At 41.8% G+C, this 18,571-nt stretch overlaps 1 protein-coding gene across 1 annotated transcript; it reads right to left on the reverse strand.

Annotated features, from left to right (window-relative positions):
- Positions 1–3,128: 3,128 nt before the first annotated feature.
- On the reverse strand, positions 3,129–16,746 carry LOC138966531 (uncharacterized). Its single transcript, XM_070338795.1, has 5 exons — positions 14,523–16,746; positions 14,010–14,184; positions 8,268–8,629; positions 6,030–6,231; positions 3,129–5,090 (listed from the first exon to the last, which is right to left on the reverse strand). Exons 1-5 carry the CDS (start codon positions 15,618–15,620, stop codon positions 4,873–4,875), a joined length of 2,055 nt encoding a protein of 684 aa, XP_070194896.1. The 5' UTR covers positions 15,621–16,746; the 3' UTR covers positions 3,129–4,872.
- Between the last annotated feature and the right edge of the window lie 1,825 nt (positions 16,747–18,571).

Consider the following 18,571-nt stretch of genomic DNA (forward strand, 5'->3'; position numbering starts at 1 on the left):
GTGGGAGGTGAGCGATTTCCTTCTCGCGGGGATTGACGAAGCTGTACTGTCTTGGTGAAAAAAAATACAGTGCGTTCAGTTTCATTCCGTGAGGTCGACAGCTTGACTAAATGTAGTAATTTCGCCTTACGCGACTTGTTTTAATCATTGCTTGTGCGCTGTACAAATGAGCAAAGAAGTAAGCACAATTTTGCAGTTTTGGCTGTAAAGTTTCTGCTCTTGACGAATGAAGTGATTACCCAACCAGAAGCATCTTCAGTGGTGTGAAGGGGAACAGGGGAAAGGAAGCGGCCTTGAACACTGAGTGCGTGTAGGTGCATCTAGTTTCTCTTGGAATCCAGCCATGCATGACACAGCATGAAGTAGAGGGGTGAAAAAAGTTATGCACACTCGAGTCGACAAACGGCAAACTGAAATTTGGAGCGTCGTGCAAAACTTCGCTTCGTCGAAACTCAACAATGGAGCGTCACAAAATGTCACATGGTGACAGAAGGACTACATGATCTGACCGTTTCGTCTGTCGTCTGTCAGTTTTTTACATTTAGTCAAGTTTTGACTAAATGTTTTAACATAGAGGGGGGAATCGAGACGAGGGTCGTGGTGTATGTGTGTGTGTGTGTGTGTGTGTGTGTGTGTGTGTGTGTGTGTGTGTCTGTCTGTCTGTCTGTGTGTGTGTGTAGAGCGATTCAGACTAAACTACTGGACCGATCTTTATGAAATTTGACATGAGAGTTCCTGGGTATGATATCCCCGGACGTTTTTTTCTTTTTTTCGATAGATACCTTTGATGACGTCATATCCGGCTTTTTGTAAAAGTTGAGGCGGCACTGTCACACCCTCATTTTTCAATTCTTCTTCTTCTTCTTCTGCGTTCGATGTGTTTTTCAATTAAATTGATTGAAATTTTGGCAAATCAATCTTCGACGAAGGCCGGGGTTTGGTATTGCATTTCAGCTTGGTGGCTTAAAAACTAATGAGTGAGTTTGGTCATTAAAAATCGGAAACTTGTAATTAAAATTATTTTTTTATTAAACGATCCAAAAAATTTTCATCTTATTCTTCGTCATTTTCTGATTCCAAAAACATATACATATGTTATATTTGGATTAAAAACAATCTCTGAAAATTAAAAATATAAAAATTATGATCAAAATTAAATTTCCGAAATCGATTCAAAAACTATTTCATCTTATTCCTTGTCGGTTCCTGATTCCAAAAACATATAGATATGATATGTTTGGATTAAAAACACGCTCAGAAAGTTAAAACGAAGAGAGGTACAGTAAAGCGTGCTATGAAACAGAGCGCAACCGCTGCCGCGCCAAACAGGGTCGTCACTTTCACTGCCTTTTGCACTAGCGGCGGACTACGTTCAGTTTCATTCTGTGAGTTCCACAGCTTGACTAAATGTAGTAATTTTGCCTTACGCGACTTGTTTTAATGTTTATGTGAAGTATGTACTCCGAATAACTAGAGAGTACTACCTGCGATCAAAGGACACTCGTGGGACCGGCCAAAGATGTTCCTACATTGCAGGTTGCTTGTCATCGCAGGTATATTTTCGTCAAATTAAAAGACAATGGGACAACAGAAGGTGTCCCTACTTCGGAGGTGTCTTCTCGTCGCAGGTGTCTCACATTACAGGCACCACTGTTGTTTACATATGTTTCGTCCAACATAATTATGTGACTAGTTCTGTAACTGTGACTAGTTCTGTAACTGTGACAAGTTCAAGATGAATTAGGCTTTTACGGTGACTTAGGCTATTTCACCTAGCCAAGAAAGTAGATTTGACTCTGTTGAGCCCTGTTATATTGTGGGTGTGGGCGGGGATGGCTTAACTGTGTGTGTGTGTGTGTGGGGTGGGGGGTGGGGTGGTAAGGGAATGGGTGTGCGTGTGTGTGCGTACGTGTGTTTTGTGTGTGCGTGTGCGTGTGTGTGTGTGAGTTAAAATCGTGTGTGTGTGTGTGTGTGTGTGTGTGTGTGTGTGTGTGTGTGTGTTAAAACCACGCTTGCTTGAATGCGCAAGGAACTCAGCGGCCTGGAAGAAACACCATAAAGCTAAGCCTCAGGCAAGATTAGTCCTCTTCTAGACTATTAGGATTCTGGACATTCTTTGTATATTCGCGGAATAACGATTTTTGGCAAAGGTTCAAGGTCAATTGACCAGAATTGATGAGTGTTAAATTCACATGGGTGCGCTACTGCAAATTCGGCATATTACCTTTTGACCTAAGTCCCCTAGTTTTCATGCAAATGAGGACTGGCAAAATCTCAAAACATTCACATGTACAGTGGAACCCCCCTTTTAAGACCACCCAATTTAAGACTCCCTCCCTTTTAAGACCCTGTTTTATCACTTACTGTTCATAACCTCTGTACATTTACCCCCATTTTAAGTCTCCCTCCTTTTCAAGACCTAATTTTCTCAGATTTTTGGAGGTCTTTAAAGGGGGTTCCACTGTATCAACACTGGTGCTGACAGGAAGAAGCAAACCCGAGAAAACCGCCCTCGACGGATTCGGCTAAATCTACGACCCTGACATAAAGAAGAAGAAACTTTGAACCGCTGGTTGATTGTCCTTCCTAGGTTTTAGGCTTATTATTTGTCCTGTCACCATCCTGAGTGTGTGCGTGTGTGCGCGCGCGCGCGCGTGTGTGAGTGTGTGTGTGTGTTTGTGTGTGTGCGTGTGTGTGTGCGTGTGTGTATGTGCGCGTGTGTGCGCGCGCGCGCGCGTGTGTGTGTGTGTGTGATGTAAAAGTGAAGCGCTGTTTACGTTCTGTGAAGATTGGCAATTTGACCAATTTGTGGCCTTGATAAAATAATACGTGTACTTGCCAAAATATGTTTTTCGATTGCTATGAAGTCTTTTTGTATGTCTAATACTTTGAAACCATTTCAACTATGTAAGTTTGTGGGATGGCCATTTTTAAAACACACCAAGTCTGAATAAATATTTGTTGTCTTGCTTAGTTCATTGTTTCTCTTCAAGTATGATGTGATCTACAGTTACAGCTAACGATTTTCATAAACAGTGCAGATGAAACGTCGCCACTTTAACTGTGATTGTGGTGAGAAGCTGCATTTGCAATCATCAGTAATAATAACAACTATTCGAATGCCGTGATTTGAAATGACTCAATTTTCTTCAAGTCTTAATTTGCAAAACACAGAAACAAAGTTCAGAGATTCAATGGACATGAAAAAATGTGTATGAAATTCGCTTTATGATCTTGAACATGATGAAAATGATTATATATTCATCAGATACACAAATGTGTACAATCTACCACTCTATATCAAACACACCATAATAGAACAAAAATCCGAACCACTCTAAACTGAAGTGTTTCAATTTTGAACACACTTTTTGTTACCAGTGATGAACACTGTGTGAGATGCTATATAATTCTGCTGTGAAAAGTAGTACACATTGTAAACGCTATTTAATGTTTACCATGCGTGCTATTTTTGCTACAAGAATTATGTATATCTCACACAGTGTTCTCCACTGGTTACAAAAGGTGTGTTCAAAAGTGGAACACTTCAATTTACAATTTAACGTTCCAAATCAAGGACCAACAAAAACGTCTACTACAACACGCCGTTGTTATGTAACAGAAAAAACCCGAGAATCATATACATGTATAATGACAAAACGGACGAATAAAAATAAGTCAAACACACCATTCTTGTTGCCCTTGAAGTCAGCACCATAAGTTCACAGTTCAAGGTGAAGGTCAGCATGAAAGCAATACACACATTGTTAACTTTTCTGATATCTTTCCATATCTGTAAAAGAAGTCTCCGAATTACATCTCCTTTAATTATTTCTTTGTTTGCTTGTGTAACTGTTACGTTGCTTTTGGCCAGTGCATATTTTAGTGGTTCATGTAATATCGACGTGACACCTCTTCACTCAGCCCAAATCAAGTACAGTAGTCGAACCTGCCCTGTGCTCTGGCGATCACCTTTTGAGAACGACCACCTCCCCAAAACGGCCGTCCCAAAGGATCCCCGTATGTACTATCGAGACTTTAATTTGTTTGAAACAGTTTTGAAAACCTAGTACTGCACCAGGATAATAGATGCGTTCCGTGCTTAAAGCTTTATTTGTGTACTTGAGAAGAAACTGTATAAAAGACAAAAAGAATCGACTGCATTTGTGCTTACCTTCACCAAGAAGTTGCATTGATGGTGCACACACAAATTGCAATTAGAGTCATACAAACTGCACTGATGTCTTTGCATTGTTCGTTGCAGATTAAAACACACAAATATCAACAAGAAGAAAATTCTGAACAGGGGACACAGTATATCATTTGTGACATCAAGCTGCTAAGTCGGCACAAACACGGATGTTTTAACATTTGCAATGTATCTGGGTAAAGATCTCAGATTACAAACAGTAAGTATTAAAACAAAAGGTAAAAATGCAAGGAATATAAGGCCAACAAGCGCATATTTTTTAACAGCAACCTCAACCCTCCTCTCCCCTACCTGTTCCCCGTTCCCACACCCAATCCCATTGGTGCTCAAGGATTTATTTAAATTTGTATAATGCACGGCTTTTCAATAAGAAACAAAGTAAGCCTTTAGATTGGGGACAAAAAAATACCTGCAAAATGCTGACGGACTACCAACAAAACAACCCTAAAAACTAAAAAAAACATTCCACAAGCAAACAACAACAGCCTATTCTTCAAATAACACTATTTTCTGGGTACAACAGAAAAAGGAAACAAGTCATCTTGTAATCCGTTCCACTAGCTCCCCCCCCCCCCCCCTACACCCTCCGCCTCCCCTCCTGTCTTTGAAAACAAGAAAACATTTTTTTTTCTCTAGACACATTTTTACCCTGGAATCCTAACTCAAGCGCAGCCACACTTTTCCACCAGGAGGTTTGGCACCACGCTGACCTGGGTGTCAAGGCCGTCGTTAATGTAATGCATGATGGAGGCTTCGCGGAGCACGACGGGAACGCAGCAAGGTCTCAGTCTCTCGAACATTTCTGCTTCCAGGGGCGCGTAGCTGCCGAAGCGCATGCGCTGAATGATCAAGGTGTAGTTGTGGTAGTAGGCGTCGGGGCCTGAAAATTGCAGAAGGGATATCCGAACGGCCATGAATCGAAACAATGCAGAGGAACCTAAAATATCCCCAACATGAACTCTAAACATGATCTGATATTGAAGAATTTGAGGGCCATAACCGAATACTTATATAACAGAAGGATATTTGAAGTGCACACAGTTGGGCTATTATGTTATGGACTTGCAGTTTACCGGGAAAAGAAAACATTAAAAAAAAACAAGAAGTTTGCTCAGTTTCATTCCCTTTGGCCGACATATTGCTTAAGTGTTGTTGTTTTTTTTTACATCGCCTTACACGACTTCTTTAAAGGCACAGTGCAGCTCACAGCCTTCGTTTTGCGTTTTTGTTACAGCTGAGTGCATTTACAGTTCAAAAATCCTCCTATGGTAGTAAAACAAACCCAAAACTACCCAACGACGACATCTGTGAAGCTCGACAGTTTCTTGTTCACGCGAGTGCATAAATTAACCTAGTTATTACGTGGTGTTTGGTCGGAGTTCGATTCAACTTGAGTGATTCCGGCCTCCATTTTGTTTTACACAAACTCATGATGACGTCTGACATAGTTTGCTTTAGTGACGTGTCTTTTTGTGCATGATGTGGTGATCTACCTGATCTAAATTTAGATCCAAAAATAGGCCAAGACCAGCCGGGTCCGAGTACGAAATTAATTCGTAAAAAAATCGCAGTTCTTGACTCTTTGGGTGCAAGTCAATGAAACTTGGTAGTTCTTCTAACGGATAGCTGCCTGAGGTATGACTAAAAGCCCCAGGGGCTCCGTGCACCTGGATTTGACAAGTTCAGTACCTTTAAGTTGACAAGTTTTTAAGTCAGGGTTGTGAGGAAGGGAGCGGGACAGTCAGAGGAAGCGACTTTCATGCAACAAAACAAAATTATTAAATACACGGAGAGTTGACAGGGGAGACAAACTACTTACGTTCACAAAAGCCATGGCAGTAGTCGGCCTTGATGCTTCTGGGGCGGAGGATCTCGTGCACGCCGAGATCGTGGAACTGAATAGTGAGGTCAAACTTGCAGCAGCGTGTGTTGGGGTCACAGGCTTCGCGCCGTTCTCTGCGTTTGTCGTCGTCACTGTCCTCCCCGTTCTCCTCAACCACCAGCACTGGTCGGAAGTTACTCTGCAACAGGTCGATAACGCTAATATTCAGTACCATTTTTTCGCAAGATTGCTGTTAATTAGGCCCCCCCAAAAATAGGTCTGTTTACGGTAACATAGGGTGAAAAAATAGGGTCGGTAGGTCGGCTTTTTTTTTTTCCATTTTTTTTCTTCTTTTTTTCTCCCCTCTCTATGATGTTTCACAGTTCATTTCTTCTCATCAATCCCTGTTTTTGCCCAACATAACTATAAACAGTACTTTGAGCTTACCTCCCTTCTGTCGTCTGCTGTTTGAGCGCAAACAGCTCTATTTTGGATGCGGTTTTTTGTTTTTTTTCAGACGATCCAAAAAAAAGATTAGGGTCGAGCCTAAAAACTAGGGTCGGTCGGGTTACCGTAAACAGACCTATTTTTTTTTTTTTGCCTTATTGAAGCTCGGGATTACTACAGCGGTTCACCTGAGCGTCTGCTCTTCTTGTTCTGAATTCAAGGTTGTGTACCTATCTAAGCCTGCTTTGTATTTAAGGCAACATCCATCCCGTTTAAACGATTCTGCTTACCATCACAGATCTTGCCAGGCTTTTTACATTCAGTCAAGTTTTGACTAAATGTTTTAACTTAGAGGGGGGAATCGAGACGAGGGTCGTGGTGTGTGTGTGTGTGTGTGTGTGTGTAGAGCGATTCAGAGAAAACTACTGGACCGATCTTCATGAAACTTGACATGAGAGATCCTGAGTATGGTATCTCGAGACGTTTTTTTCATTTTTTTGATAAATGTCTTTGATGACGTCATATCCGGCATTTTGTAAGAGTTGAGGCGGCACTGTCACACCCTCATTTTTCAATCAAATTGATTGAAATTTTGGCCAAGCAATCTTCGAGGAAGGCTGGACTTTGGTATTGCATTTCAGCTTGGAGGCTTAAAAATTGATTAATGACTTTGGTCATTAAAAATCTGAAAATTGTAATAAAAATTATTCACGGTTTTATAAAACGATCCAAAATTACGTTTATCTTATTCTTCATTATTTTCTGATTCCAAAAACATATAAATATGTTATATTCGGATTAAAAACAAGCTCTGAAAATTAAAGATATAAAAATTATGATTAAAATTAAATTTCCGAAATCGATTTAAAAACAATTTCATCTTATTCGTTGTCCGTTCCTGGTTCCAAAAACATATAGATATGATATGTTTGGATTAAAAACACGTTCAGAGAGTTAAAAAGAATAGAGATATAGAAAAGCGTGCTATCCTCCTCAGCGCAACCGCTACCGCGCTTTTCCGAATTGTTAATTTCACTGCCTTTGCGACGAGCGGTGGACAGACGATGCTACGAGTGGAAAAAATGCAATGCGTTCAGTTTCATTCTGTGAGTTCGACTGAGCTTGACTAAATGTTGCATTTTCGCCTTACGCGACTTTTTTTTTTTTTTTTTTACATGGGAAAAGATAATTCCTACACTTGCGAAAAATCAACATACTATAACGCCTTTCTTTCAAAAGTGGGATGATTTTTTTTTAATGAATTCATGTGTAAAAAAAATAAGAAGCCACCAATGGTTTTAAGAAAATCATTCAATAAACTCTTAACAACAACATGACTGTGGGTGAGCTGAACAAAGCTGAAAAACAAAAGAAATCTGTACTCAGCAATACAAGGACAGCACACACACACACACAAATGTGACCCTCCACCACGAAATGAGTCGCATGTCACCTCGTGCGGTTCTGCGCTAGGCTTAATATAAGTCCGGGGAGTGTCTGGTAACAGTGCGAGGGTCACCTTAGTCGCAGGCTTATAACTCAAACAGTTTTTGCTCTTTTCTAAAACGGTTTTCACCACTGGATAGAGCATAAAAAAACTCTTTAGGAAAATGTAAAAATATGAAAATCATGCAAAGGTGACATGCGACTCATTCCGTGGTGGAGGGTCACAAATAACAAAGTCGAATTTTCATCTATTGCCGGAGGCTTCTTCCGGACCACATCAATTCAGATTCGACAAACCATTAGAGATTTGATTCTTGAATACTTTAAGTGTGTGCCTCTCACCTTGACGCCAAATATAGCGCGGTAGTTGGTCCGGTGGCAGGTCTTGCATCGGATGGCCAGCATCTGCAGCGAGGCCGGCGTCTTGCCCTTCAGCCAGCCCTGCACGAGGCGCGTGACGTCAAAGCGCAGCCAGCCCTCCTTCACGTGCGTGTCCAGGCGCGCCACCAGGCTGCGTTCACGCAGACGTCGCCTCTTGCTGAAGTGGAGGTCCGTGATGACCAGCGTCTGTTCGTGCACGTCGTGCGCGTCCTTCATCTTGTACACCCACAGGGCGGCTGACGTCACGTGCCCTTTGACCTTGCCCGTCAACCCGAACTGGTAGGAGCCGGTTCCGGCTTTGCGCAGTCGGTGGCGTGGTCCCACTGCCGAGGAACGTGGAGAGATAATGATTAGGCCAAAAAAAAATAGGTCTGTTTGCGGTGACATAGGCCAAAAAAATAGGGTCGGTAGGTCGGGATTTTTTTATTTTTTTATTTTTTTTTCCAAAAAAACATATTTTTACGTTATTTTGCTTTTTTTTGTCTTTTGTTTTTTTCCCAAATGCCAAAAAAAAGTCTAGGGTCGCGCGAAAAAAATAGGGTCGGTCGGGTTACCGTAAACAGACTATTTTTTTTTGGCCTTACAGTGTGAGTCCCCTTTGAAGACCCCCCCCCCCCCCCCATTTTAAGACTCCCCTCATTTAAGACCTTCATTTTTCAAATTTTCTCTTTATTGCCTCTGTAAAATTACCTCCATTTTAAGACTCACTCCTTTTCAAGGCCATATTTTTCTCAGATGCTTTTAGGTCTTGAAATGGGGGGTTCACTGTATTTAGCACGACAGTTCCTAGTTTCAAAGAATGGCGTATGGCTGCTCAAAAAGCAAACATTCCTTGACGTTCTCTCGGCCTATTTGCATACAGTATGTTGGGTATTTTCCCCTGTTACTTTTCTTTGCTGTGTGTCGCGTGCAGTGTGTAACGGGGTAACACCGTTCTGTCGCAAAGTTTCTTTTTGAAAGGGCAAGTTGCTTCTGAACTCCAGAAATTATACGAAAGGCGATTTTTATCTGAGATAAACTAAAAAAAAAAAAAAAAAATTAAAGTTTGCAGAGCCAAGCGACAGCTCTGGATTACTTTCTTTACTGTATCTGCACATCGTATGCGAAACCAGACTCAAGACCCTGCAGATTATGTGCACCAAGGAAAGGCATAGCAGGTACGGTTGGTATTCGTGTACACTACATTGGGATGTGCACGTTAAAGATCCCACGATTGACAAAAGGGTCTTTCCTGGCAAAATTGTTTAGGCATAAGATAACATGTCTGTGTCTTTCGCTTAAGATAAAAATGTCCACCAAATACCCGTGTGACTTGTTATAATAGGCCCTTGAAAGGTAAATATGCGCCGAATGGCAGCGATCTACTGGCCCAAAAAATTCCATCTCACACGGCATTTTGTAAAGGGCCTAGAGCCATAGGGTTAGGCACTTACAAATATCCAGTTATTATTATTATTATTATTTCTGTCCGTTTTTACAATTAGTCAAGTTTTGACTAAATGTTTTAACATAGAGGGGGAATCGAGACGAGGGTCGTGGTGTATGTGTGTGTGTGTGTGTGTGTGTGTGTGTGTGTGTGTGCGTGTGTGTGTAGAGCGATTCAGACCAAACTACTGGACCGATCTTTATGACATTTGACATGAGAGTTCCTGGGAATGATATCCCCGGACGTTTTTTTCTTTTTTTCGATAAATACTTTTGATGACGTCATATCCGGCTTTTTGTAAAAGTTGAAGCGGCACTGTCACACCCTCATTTTTCAATCAAATTGATTGAAATTTTTGTAAAGAAATCTTTGACGAAGGCCAGACTTCGGTATTGCATTTCAGCTTGGTGGCTTAAAAATTAATTAATGACTTTGGTCATTAAAAATCGGAAAATTGTAATTAAAATTATTTGTTTATAAAACGACCCAAAATTACTTTTAGTTTATTCTTCATCATGTTCTGATTCCAAAAACATATAAATATGTTATATTCGGATTAAAAACAAGCTCTGAAAATTAAAAATATAAAAATTATGATTAAAATTAAATTTCCGAAATCGTTTTAAAAACTATTTCATCTTATTCCTTGTCGGTTTCTGATTCCAAAAACATATAGATATGATATGTTTGGATTAAAAACACGCTCAGAAAGTTAAAACGAAGAGAGGTACAGTAAAGCGTGCTATGAAGCACAGCGCAACCGCTACCGCGCCAAACAGGCTCGTCACTTTCACTGCCTTTTGCACTAGCGGCGGACTACGCTCAGTTTCATTCTGTGAGTTCCACAGCTTGACTAAATGTAGTAATTTCGCCTTACGCGACTTGTTTAAATTGTATTTATCTTGGGTGAAAACAATCTCGTCGTATGCCAAACCGAGATAGCGTTTTGCTTAATTGTGTTACTTTGAATCTCTTCACCTCAGAACATCTTCGGTTGATTACAAAGCCACTGTTGCTGACGTTTCATTTTCTAAGAGGAAATTTCTCCCCCCTTTCCTAACCTAGGTGGTGGGTTCAAGTGCTAGTCTTTCGGATGAGACGAAAAACCGAGGTCCCTTCGTGTACACTACACTGGGGTGTGCACGTTAAAGATCCCACGATTGACAAAAGGGTCTTTCCTGGCAAAATTGTATAGGCATAGATAAAAAAAATGTCCACCAAAATACCCGTGTGACTTGGAATAATAGGCCGTGAAAAGTAGGATATGCGCCGAAATGGCTGCGATCTGCTGGTCGATGTGAATGCGTGATGTATTGTGTAAAAAATTCCATCTCACACGGCATAAATAGATCCCTGCGCCTTGAGTCCGAGTCTGGAGATACGCGCGCGATATAAGACTTCATATAACATAATGAACGTCGGTGGACGTTTCTGGTCCTTTTCTAACACCAATAACAATCTGATTTGTGGAACTCAACAGATGCGTGCACTCGAGTATCGGAAGAGGAGTCTGGGATAGTAATTGTGTTCTTCCTCTTGGCTGTCGATGACAGTAACATGTTTGAGTGAACTCTGCCAGAGGCTACAACAATCGTCGGTTCGGTAATGAGTGCAGTTTAATTAGTCCATACCACACATATTTTACAGCTGAGATTTTAATTGAAGTTGGTTCAGTATTAAATGGTGTCTATACATGAAGGTTTATGGAAAATAACGACCAAAGCTTCAGAGTACACTTGTATCTTATAAGTGCACCCATACACAAATCAGGTCCAGGTGTACTTGTTACGCCAGATTTTAAGCCGACAAAAAGCTTGTTCAGCTAAAGTGTCATTGAGGCCACGCTGTACACTCTTAAACGGATTAAGAAACTGATTCCTAAACTCAGCACTTGAAAATGATAGACCTTTGGACACGCTTCTGGAACGTTAATCAAGTGTTATGAGAGATTTTGTGTCAGTGTTTGCATAGCGTTAAGGTCAGCGAGACATGCAGGCTTTATTTCTTTTCTAATACACACAAAAGCTCGAGCGCACACACAAACAGGCGCACACAGACACAGAGAAACAGTCACGGAGACACACACACACACACACACACACACACACACACACACACACACACACACACACACACACACACACACACACACACACACACACACACACACACGTCGCCTTTGAGCTGAACTCAGTGAGTCTGCTTGCGCAAATAAACTCTACTTTTTACAAGTTTCCCTTTGACAAACATCACTTTGCTTCAACTTTTTTTTAACGCTGATATGGCAACGAATAATCACGAACTACGCGCCTCTCGAATGTTTTTAAGTCATGACAACATCTATAATGTGACATCCAACACTATAACCCGCCAAAATATACATTGTGACAGCCAGTTCAAAGAGCTGTTAACGCTGACTCATCAAGAACGACTTTGTCAACATGGTCTCCTTTGGTTGCATGGATGCGTTCGTTACCTTCCTGCCGTATACATTTTGAACTGAAGAAGTTTCTTGTCTGCCCTTAAAGGCAAAGTCTTTCTCGTCTAAACGCTTCGGCTCACCATTTCAGATCTGGTCAGATTTGTACGTGTGATAAAGCTATCCCTCCACTTGAATACCAAAACTCACAAGCGTGACAGCTTTCATGCAAATTAGGACTTTTTTCTTTGAAGAATTTCATGAATCATTCCCACAAAAATGTCAATCATGCACAGAAAGCAGTCAGGATCTAGGATGTTGATTCTAGGTAAATGTCCAAGTGGAGGGATGGCTTAATCCCATGTAAAAGCCTGGACAGATCTTAGGTGGTGATCATAACTGTTTTTGTGTCGAAAGACTGGGCCTTTAACAAAACGTTCAAACAAAAAATCGCCTGTTCTTCCTTCACTGTATATGACGCACGACGACATGTTTTTGGATTGAATCGTAGCAAAAAGCGATCTAGCGTAAAACGCAATCAGATTATCAAAGAAAAAATATCTCCTTGGATCAGTAGGTCTATTGATACGGTTGCCGGGTGCGGCTTTTCGCGACTCAAAGGAGCACCTGGGCAGAATTGACGATTCTTTTCTTTATTTGGTGTTTAACGTCGTTTTCAACCATTCAAGGTTATATCGCGACGGGATAGCTATGACACTTCAATGGCTTTTTAATGCTATTGTTAACATGGCAAATGGTGGCTCGGTCAGTCGGAACAGAAGTCGCATTCACGTGAAATCTTCTTCATAGCGGCAGGTGTTGGGCTCTATGTGTCCCTTCCCACATTTTCTCCGGCGTCAACATTTTATTGACTTCCAAGTTAGAGATTGGTTTCGGACTTTGTACCCCACTCCCGTTCTTCGACTTCATTATACACTCCCGAGACACTCCTCGGTAAGTTGGAATTATAGTCTAACCTGCCTTGGCGAACACCTCTAAATAACGACCACCTGTCCATTGCGACCGCCCCAAAAGATCCTCAATGATTGTCGGTTCTTTTTCTCCCTGTTTGTTTGTTTTACCTCCTCCATAGCATTTTAGCAGGGGCTGGGGGCCCGGGCGCTCTCTCCCCGCTTTACATATAACAGGAGGGGGAACTCCCGACCCCTTCCCTTTCCCTCCGCCGCCCAACCATCCTTGACACGTATGATTTCCTTCACTCAGCGTCAGTCGTGAGAATCGCTAAAATGATGCAATATCTCGATTGTATCCAGCTATTACGGAAATATATGCTACAGTTGGTGTGACTTTGGCATACTACCGCATGCTACCTAGTGTGGATTGAAGTCATCTCACGTTAATAAAATTAAGTAGAAACTAAGTATGACGATTAATATTTTATTGCATGAAATCTAGAAATATGCATTACGGACATTGGACACATGATACAGCATTAAACGGAAATTTTCAGCCAGAAGTACTACAACAGCGCGGTACATTGTGTTTTACTATGCTTATTCTAGAAAATGTTTTTCCATTACTGTTTAGAAACAAGCCAAATACGAATAGTTTGTCGTGGCTTCGCATCCCCCACCCCCTAGAATACACAGATTTGCGGACATACAAATAAAACAAAATGTGATCAATCAATCAATCAATCAATCAATCAATCAACAAATTAATCAATCAACCAAAATTCAATCAAGTATATTTTTTTCTTCACGAATAGTAGGAAGCACAAAGTTTAATATGTAAGCAACTGAACAAAGAAACAAACAACAAACAAAGAAACAAAACAAAACAAAATAAGGGTAATATTTCGTTCATACATTGAACTCAAAATAAAGTAAAGACTCACAGTCACGGCCGAAGACCAACAGCTGTGTTGGTTTGGCGTAGTACTGGTCATCGTAGCCCGTGTGGTCACGCTGGGGAGGGTCGGGGAACACCTGGTCAGGTAACTTGGGGGGCCAGGGCCGCTTCGTGAAAGTGGGTACTAATCGTAGCTTGTCCAGTAGCTGGGCTTTTAGGATCTGCACGTTATACACGTTTTGTTTGTTTTTAGTCTATAACTTGTTTTATAGGTGGTTTTTGTGTGTGAACAAATCCTCAACAATGTCAAAAAGAGAACTAGATGAGAAATATATTATGGATCGATGGACAGCTGCTGTTAAAACCCGTTGCTGACTCATGTTTTTGGTGTTTCTTCTCTTATTTTTCTTTGCGTATATTTTTTTCTTTTATAATATAAGAATCCTTTCTTAATCAAATCCGAAGCAAACACCACAGTTGCTCTCAGTTTCCCCGCTAATTTTGGCGCAATATAAGCAAAACACCAGCAGTAATTAAAGCTTGAAAAAGGAATAAATACCTGCGTATGAAGTTTGCGCGCTTGAGAGATGGTGGCGCCGTGTTTCGTGCAACCAACGCAGTCTTTTCCAGTGGGTCGTTTCTTCTTGCTCTTCCATTTTCTTTTATGGTTTTGCCTTTTGTGCGATGGCTTCGTTTTCTTCTTACCCCTTGTCTTTTCCTTTTTCTTTGTCCTGTCTTTCCTGCTGAGATGTGTTGATTCCTCGTGGTCTTTCCGGTATTCTTTGGAGCCCAGTTTGGAATGTCTCTCACCGTCATCGTAACTGCCGTCTTCAGAGTGTGAGTTGTCCGGTGAACTGTCCCAGCTAGGCCTGTTCTGGGGCCATCTTGACTCGTCACTACTTTCTTCGGTCTGTTCGTCGGTTTCCTCTTCTTGTTCTTTCTCTTCTTCCTTTTCACGGAGGATGTACCATCGAGGTCTGTTGACGAGTTTTTCGTTGAAGGGTTTCTCAGAAGACGCTTGGTGTTGTTCGGCGTCGGCGTATGAAGTGCTGTTGTCCTTCTGCATCTGAGACGCAAAGTCTGAGGTCGTCATCAGTTCATCGGAAAGCGGATCGTCTGTTGAATACATTGGTTCCATGTGGTTGTCATCCTCTTCGTCTGCAGGCTCTGGCGGTGACTTCAGATTGTCATCGCCTTCGTGAACCTCACGGTACTCTTCTTGGTTGTCACGATGAAGATCGGAATGAGGATCATTTCTCGACGGGGAGGACGCTCCCGTTGTCAAAGGAGTTAAAGCAGCAGGGGTGCTCCAGCCTTGTGGAAAAATGGCGTCTGTTGTCAGCGGTTCTTCTCCCCTTTCGCCGCCTTCGAAGCCTTCTCCTTCTTTCTGATGTGTGTTGTATGCCTCTTCCACCTCCTTCACCGCAGCAGCTATCTTGTCAGCGATGATAAACTTGTCCAAATTCAAAATTTTCGGCTGAACCGTCGTCGTCGTTGTTGTTGGTGTTCTTGTTGTTGTGAGTTTGTCTCGGTCAAGTTCATCTTTGTGCTGATAATGGTAGTTTGATGCGGAAGAATCTGAATCATCAGAAGCGTAACCGTGAGCAAAAACTAGCAGTGAGCAAAGAGTCATGAGCCACAGAGTATGATCGGCCATTTGCACTTCTTGATCCGCCTTTAGATGGCGGAAGGCCAAACCGCAGCAAAAGCGTATCCCTCCAGCTGATTTTCGACAACAATAACCTTTTTCGTCTGCACAATTCAGTTTAACCGCCAATCCTTTTCTGTTGCTCTTTTTCCTCGGTTCATTTTTGTCTGTGCTTCACATTCAATGACACTGTTCTCAACAAGTTGTTTGTTTTGACTTTAGTTTTGTTTTCTTCTTCTTGTTCTTCTTTTTTTTCTCCCCTTCTTTCGTTTTTGTTCTCCTTTAGCTTTTTTCTCTCTTCAAGTTAATTCTGAAGCTGGGCTGCTATACGTCAACGTTCTTCGTCACTCAACAGAATCCCAAATCCTTCCCTCTTGATGACTCAGGCTTCCTTCCCTACCTACGTTCAGTTTTCCAGCTGATGCCAGTGCCAGCTGAAGGAACGAACAGTCCAGCAAGTCTCGAGAACGGAAAAAACACCGTCACTGGCGACTCCCTCGTGGCGCCGACCCTCTACAAGTGCAGAAGGAAAACAAACTTGTGCTATATATTTTTTCTCTCCTGAGGCGGAGGTAATCTGCTCGGAGTTTCGAGATCGACTCAAGCGGATTATTTCAAGTGCTCGTTCGTGCAGCTGAATGCGGATTTCATATTCGTATTGGCGGCTAAAGTGGAAATCTGCTCTGATTTAATATGGTAGTTGCAGATAAAGTTTCGCGAAGCGTACACTGATCGCAGTAAGATACAGCGCTTACGTGTTATAGCCTATAGGCTATATTGGTCCATATTGGGAGTATGACGCAAACCTGTAATAACAGCGGGTGTTTTGAGTCACTAGTTGTAAAAGCGGATTGGATACACTAGCTACTATGAAAACGGACTTTTCAACTTTTTTTACTAATTTTTTGGGGGCCCTTTCTAAAATGTTCTGTTTGTTTCATTTTTTCTCTTCCTCCAGTTGGTTTCATTTTTTAAAATTTTTATTTTTATTTTTTTTCATTTTCTTTACTGATCTTTTAAATGTATGTGACATTTTTTCAACTACACGCACCAACTGAGTTGCAGGTAATTCAAACAAGTTTTGGTTTATTTGAGCGTTATATTACTTCCTCGATGAATCATAATAAAATATGCCCAGTAATGAAAACACAGCTGAGTCAGTGTTCAGTGTTGAACTAGCGCAATCCAATACGGGTGGTGGTGAGGTGAAGAACTGAGAGGGGAGCGGGAAGAACGGTGTGGGTGCGTGTGTTGTGTGCGTGCGTACGTGTGTGACCCGCGCATGTGTGTGTGTGTGCATGTGTGTGTGTGGCTGCTTCCATGTGTGACTATGTATGTTTATAGTAAGACCGCACTCGCCCCGGTTTGCGACGCCGGCTATTTTGCATACTTGGCTGACGAAATCTCTGCCTCAGAGCACACCCCCACGGAGAGCTGGATTTTCATTGGTTGTCTCATTATTGACCTTGACACCCACAAGAAGCAAAGGTAGTGGTGGTGGGGTTGGCGTTGTGCGAGTGGGGGGTGCGAAGACAGAGAGAAGGAGAGAGTGAGTATATAGTCTTGAGTCGAGCGTTTAAAAATGCCTGAGCCTGAAGGCGGGTGTAACTTACACCTCTTGATATCAGTCTGCCTTAGAGATGAGGACGACAGTTGGCCAGATGCCTAGAATAGCGCGCTGCATCTTCCTGCATAGAACTAATTAGGCACGTCTGCCGCGACGGCGCCTGAGCTAAACATTGGCGGGCACTACTCACAGCCCGGCACACGGCACTATAAACATTCCCCGTCCCTTCACCTCTCTCGCCACCATCCGCCCTACCCTTGGTCTCATGCCTGTATAACATAAACCTGGTTTTCTGTCCGCCCGGGCCTGCAAATGTTTTTACCTAGGGCATGTAATATAAGCGTTCGCTTGAGTTCGTGACCCTATTATTTCTAGTTTTACTACACAGTTCAGGCGCGGTCGCGGCAGACTCCCTTAATTTTAAGGGAGGGAGAACTTGAGCTCCTGTCAGTCACTCCAGTACACGCGTTCGGAATGCACGAAAAGCGAGTGCTTGATAATTAAACACTTCCCTCGACCTATGGAAACTTGACACTGAGAGCCTTAGGCGTCGCTCCTGTGCCCAGGCATTGAGATATAGAATGTATTCTATATCTCTGTGGGTAGAAGAGACGAAATAGGTGAACAAGAATAATCAGATATGTAATAGTTTTACTGCATTATAACAAACATTTAGTGTTAATGCTGCTACATTTAAATTAAAGCCATGGTTTTTTTAAGGTGTGACGTCATTTTCTGTTTTTGTTTTTATATTTAGTCAAGTTTTGACTAAATAATTTAACGTAGAGGGGGGAATCGAGACGAGGGTCGTGGTGTATGTGTGCGTGTGTGTGTGTGTGTGTCTGTGTGTGTGTGTGCGTGCGTGCGTGCGTGTAGAGCGATTCAGACCAAACTACTGGACCGATCTTTATGAAATTTGACATGAGAGTTCCTGGGTATGATATCCCCGAACGTTTTTTTCATTTTTTTCATAAATGTCTTTGATGACGTCATATCCGACTTTTCGTGAAAGTTGAGGCGGCACTGTCCCGCCCTCATTTTTCAACCTAATTGGTTGAAATTTTGGTCAAGTAATGTTCGACGAAGCCCGAACTTCGGTATTGCATTTCAGCTTGGTGGCTTAAAAATTAATGAATGACTTTGGTCATTAAAAATCTGAAAATTGTAAAAAAAAAATATTTTTTTTATCAAACGATCCAAATTAAATTGTCCAAATCAATTTAAAAACACTTTCATCTTATTCCTTGTCGGTTCCTGATTCCAAAAACATATAGATATGATATGTTTGGATTAAAAACACGCTCAGAAAGTTAAAACAAAGAGAGGTACAGAAAAGCGTACTATCCTTCTTAGCGCAACTGCTACCCCGCTCTTCTTGTCAATTTCACTGCCT

The sequence above is a fragment of the Littorina saxatilis genome, linkage group LG5 (genome assembly GCF_037325665.1).
Source record: "Littorina saxatilis isolate snail1 linkage group LG5, US_GU_Lsax_2.0, whole genome shotgun sequence".
Lineage (NCBI taxonomy): Eukaryota > Metazoa > Mollusca > Gastropoda > Littorinimorpha > Littorinidae > Littorina > Littorina saxatilis.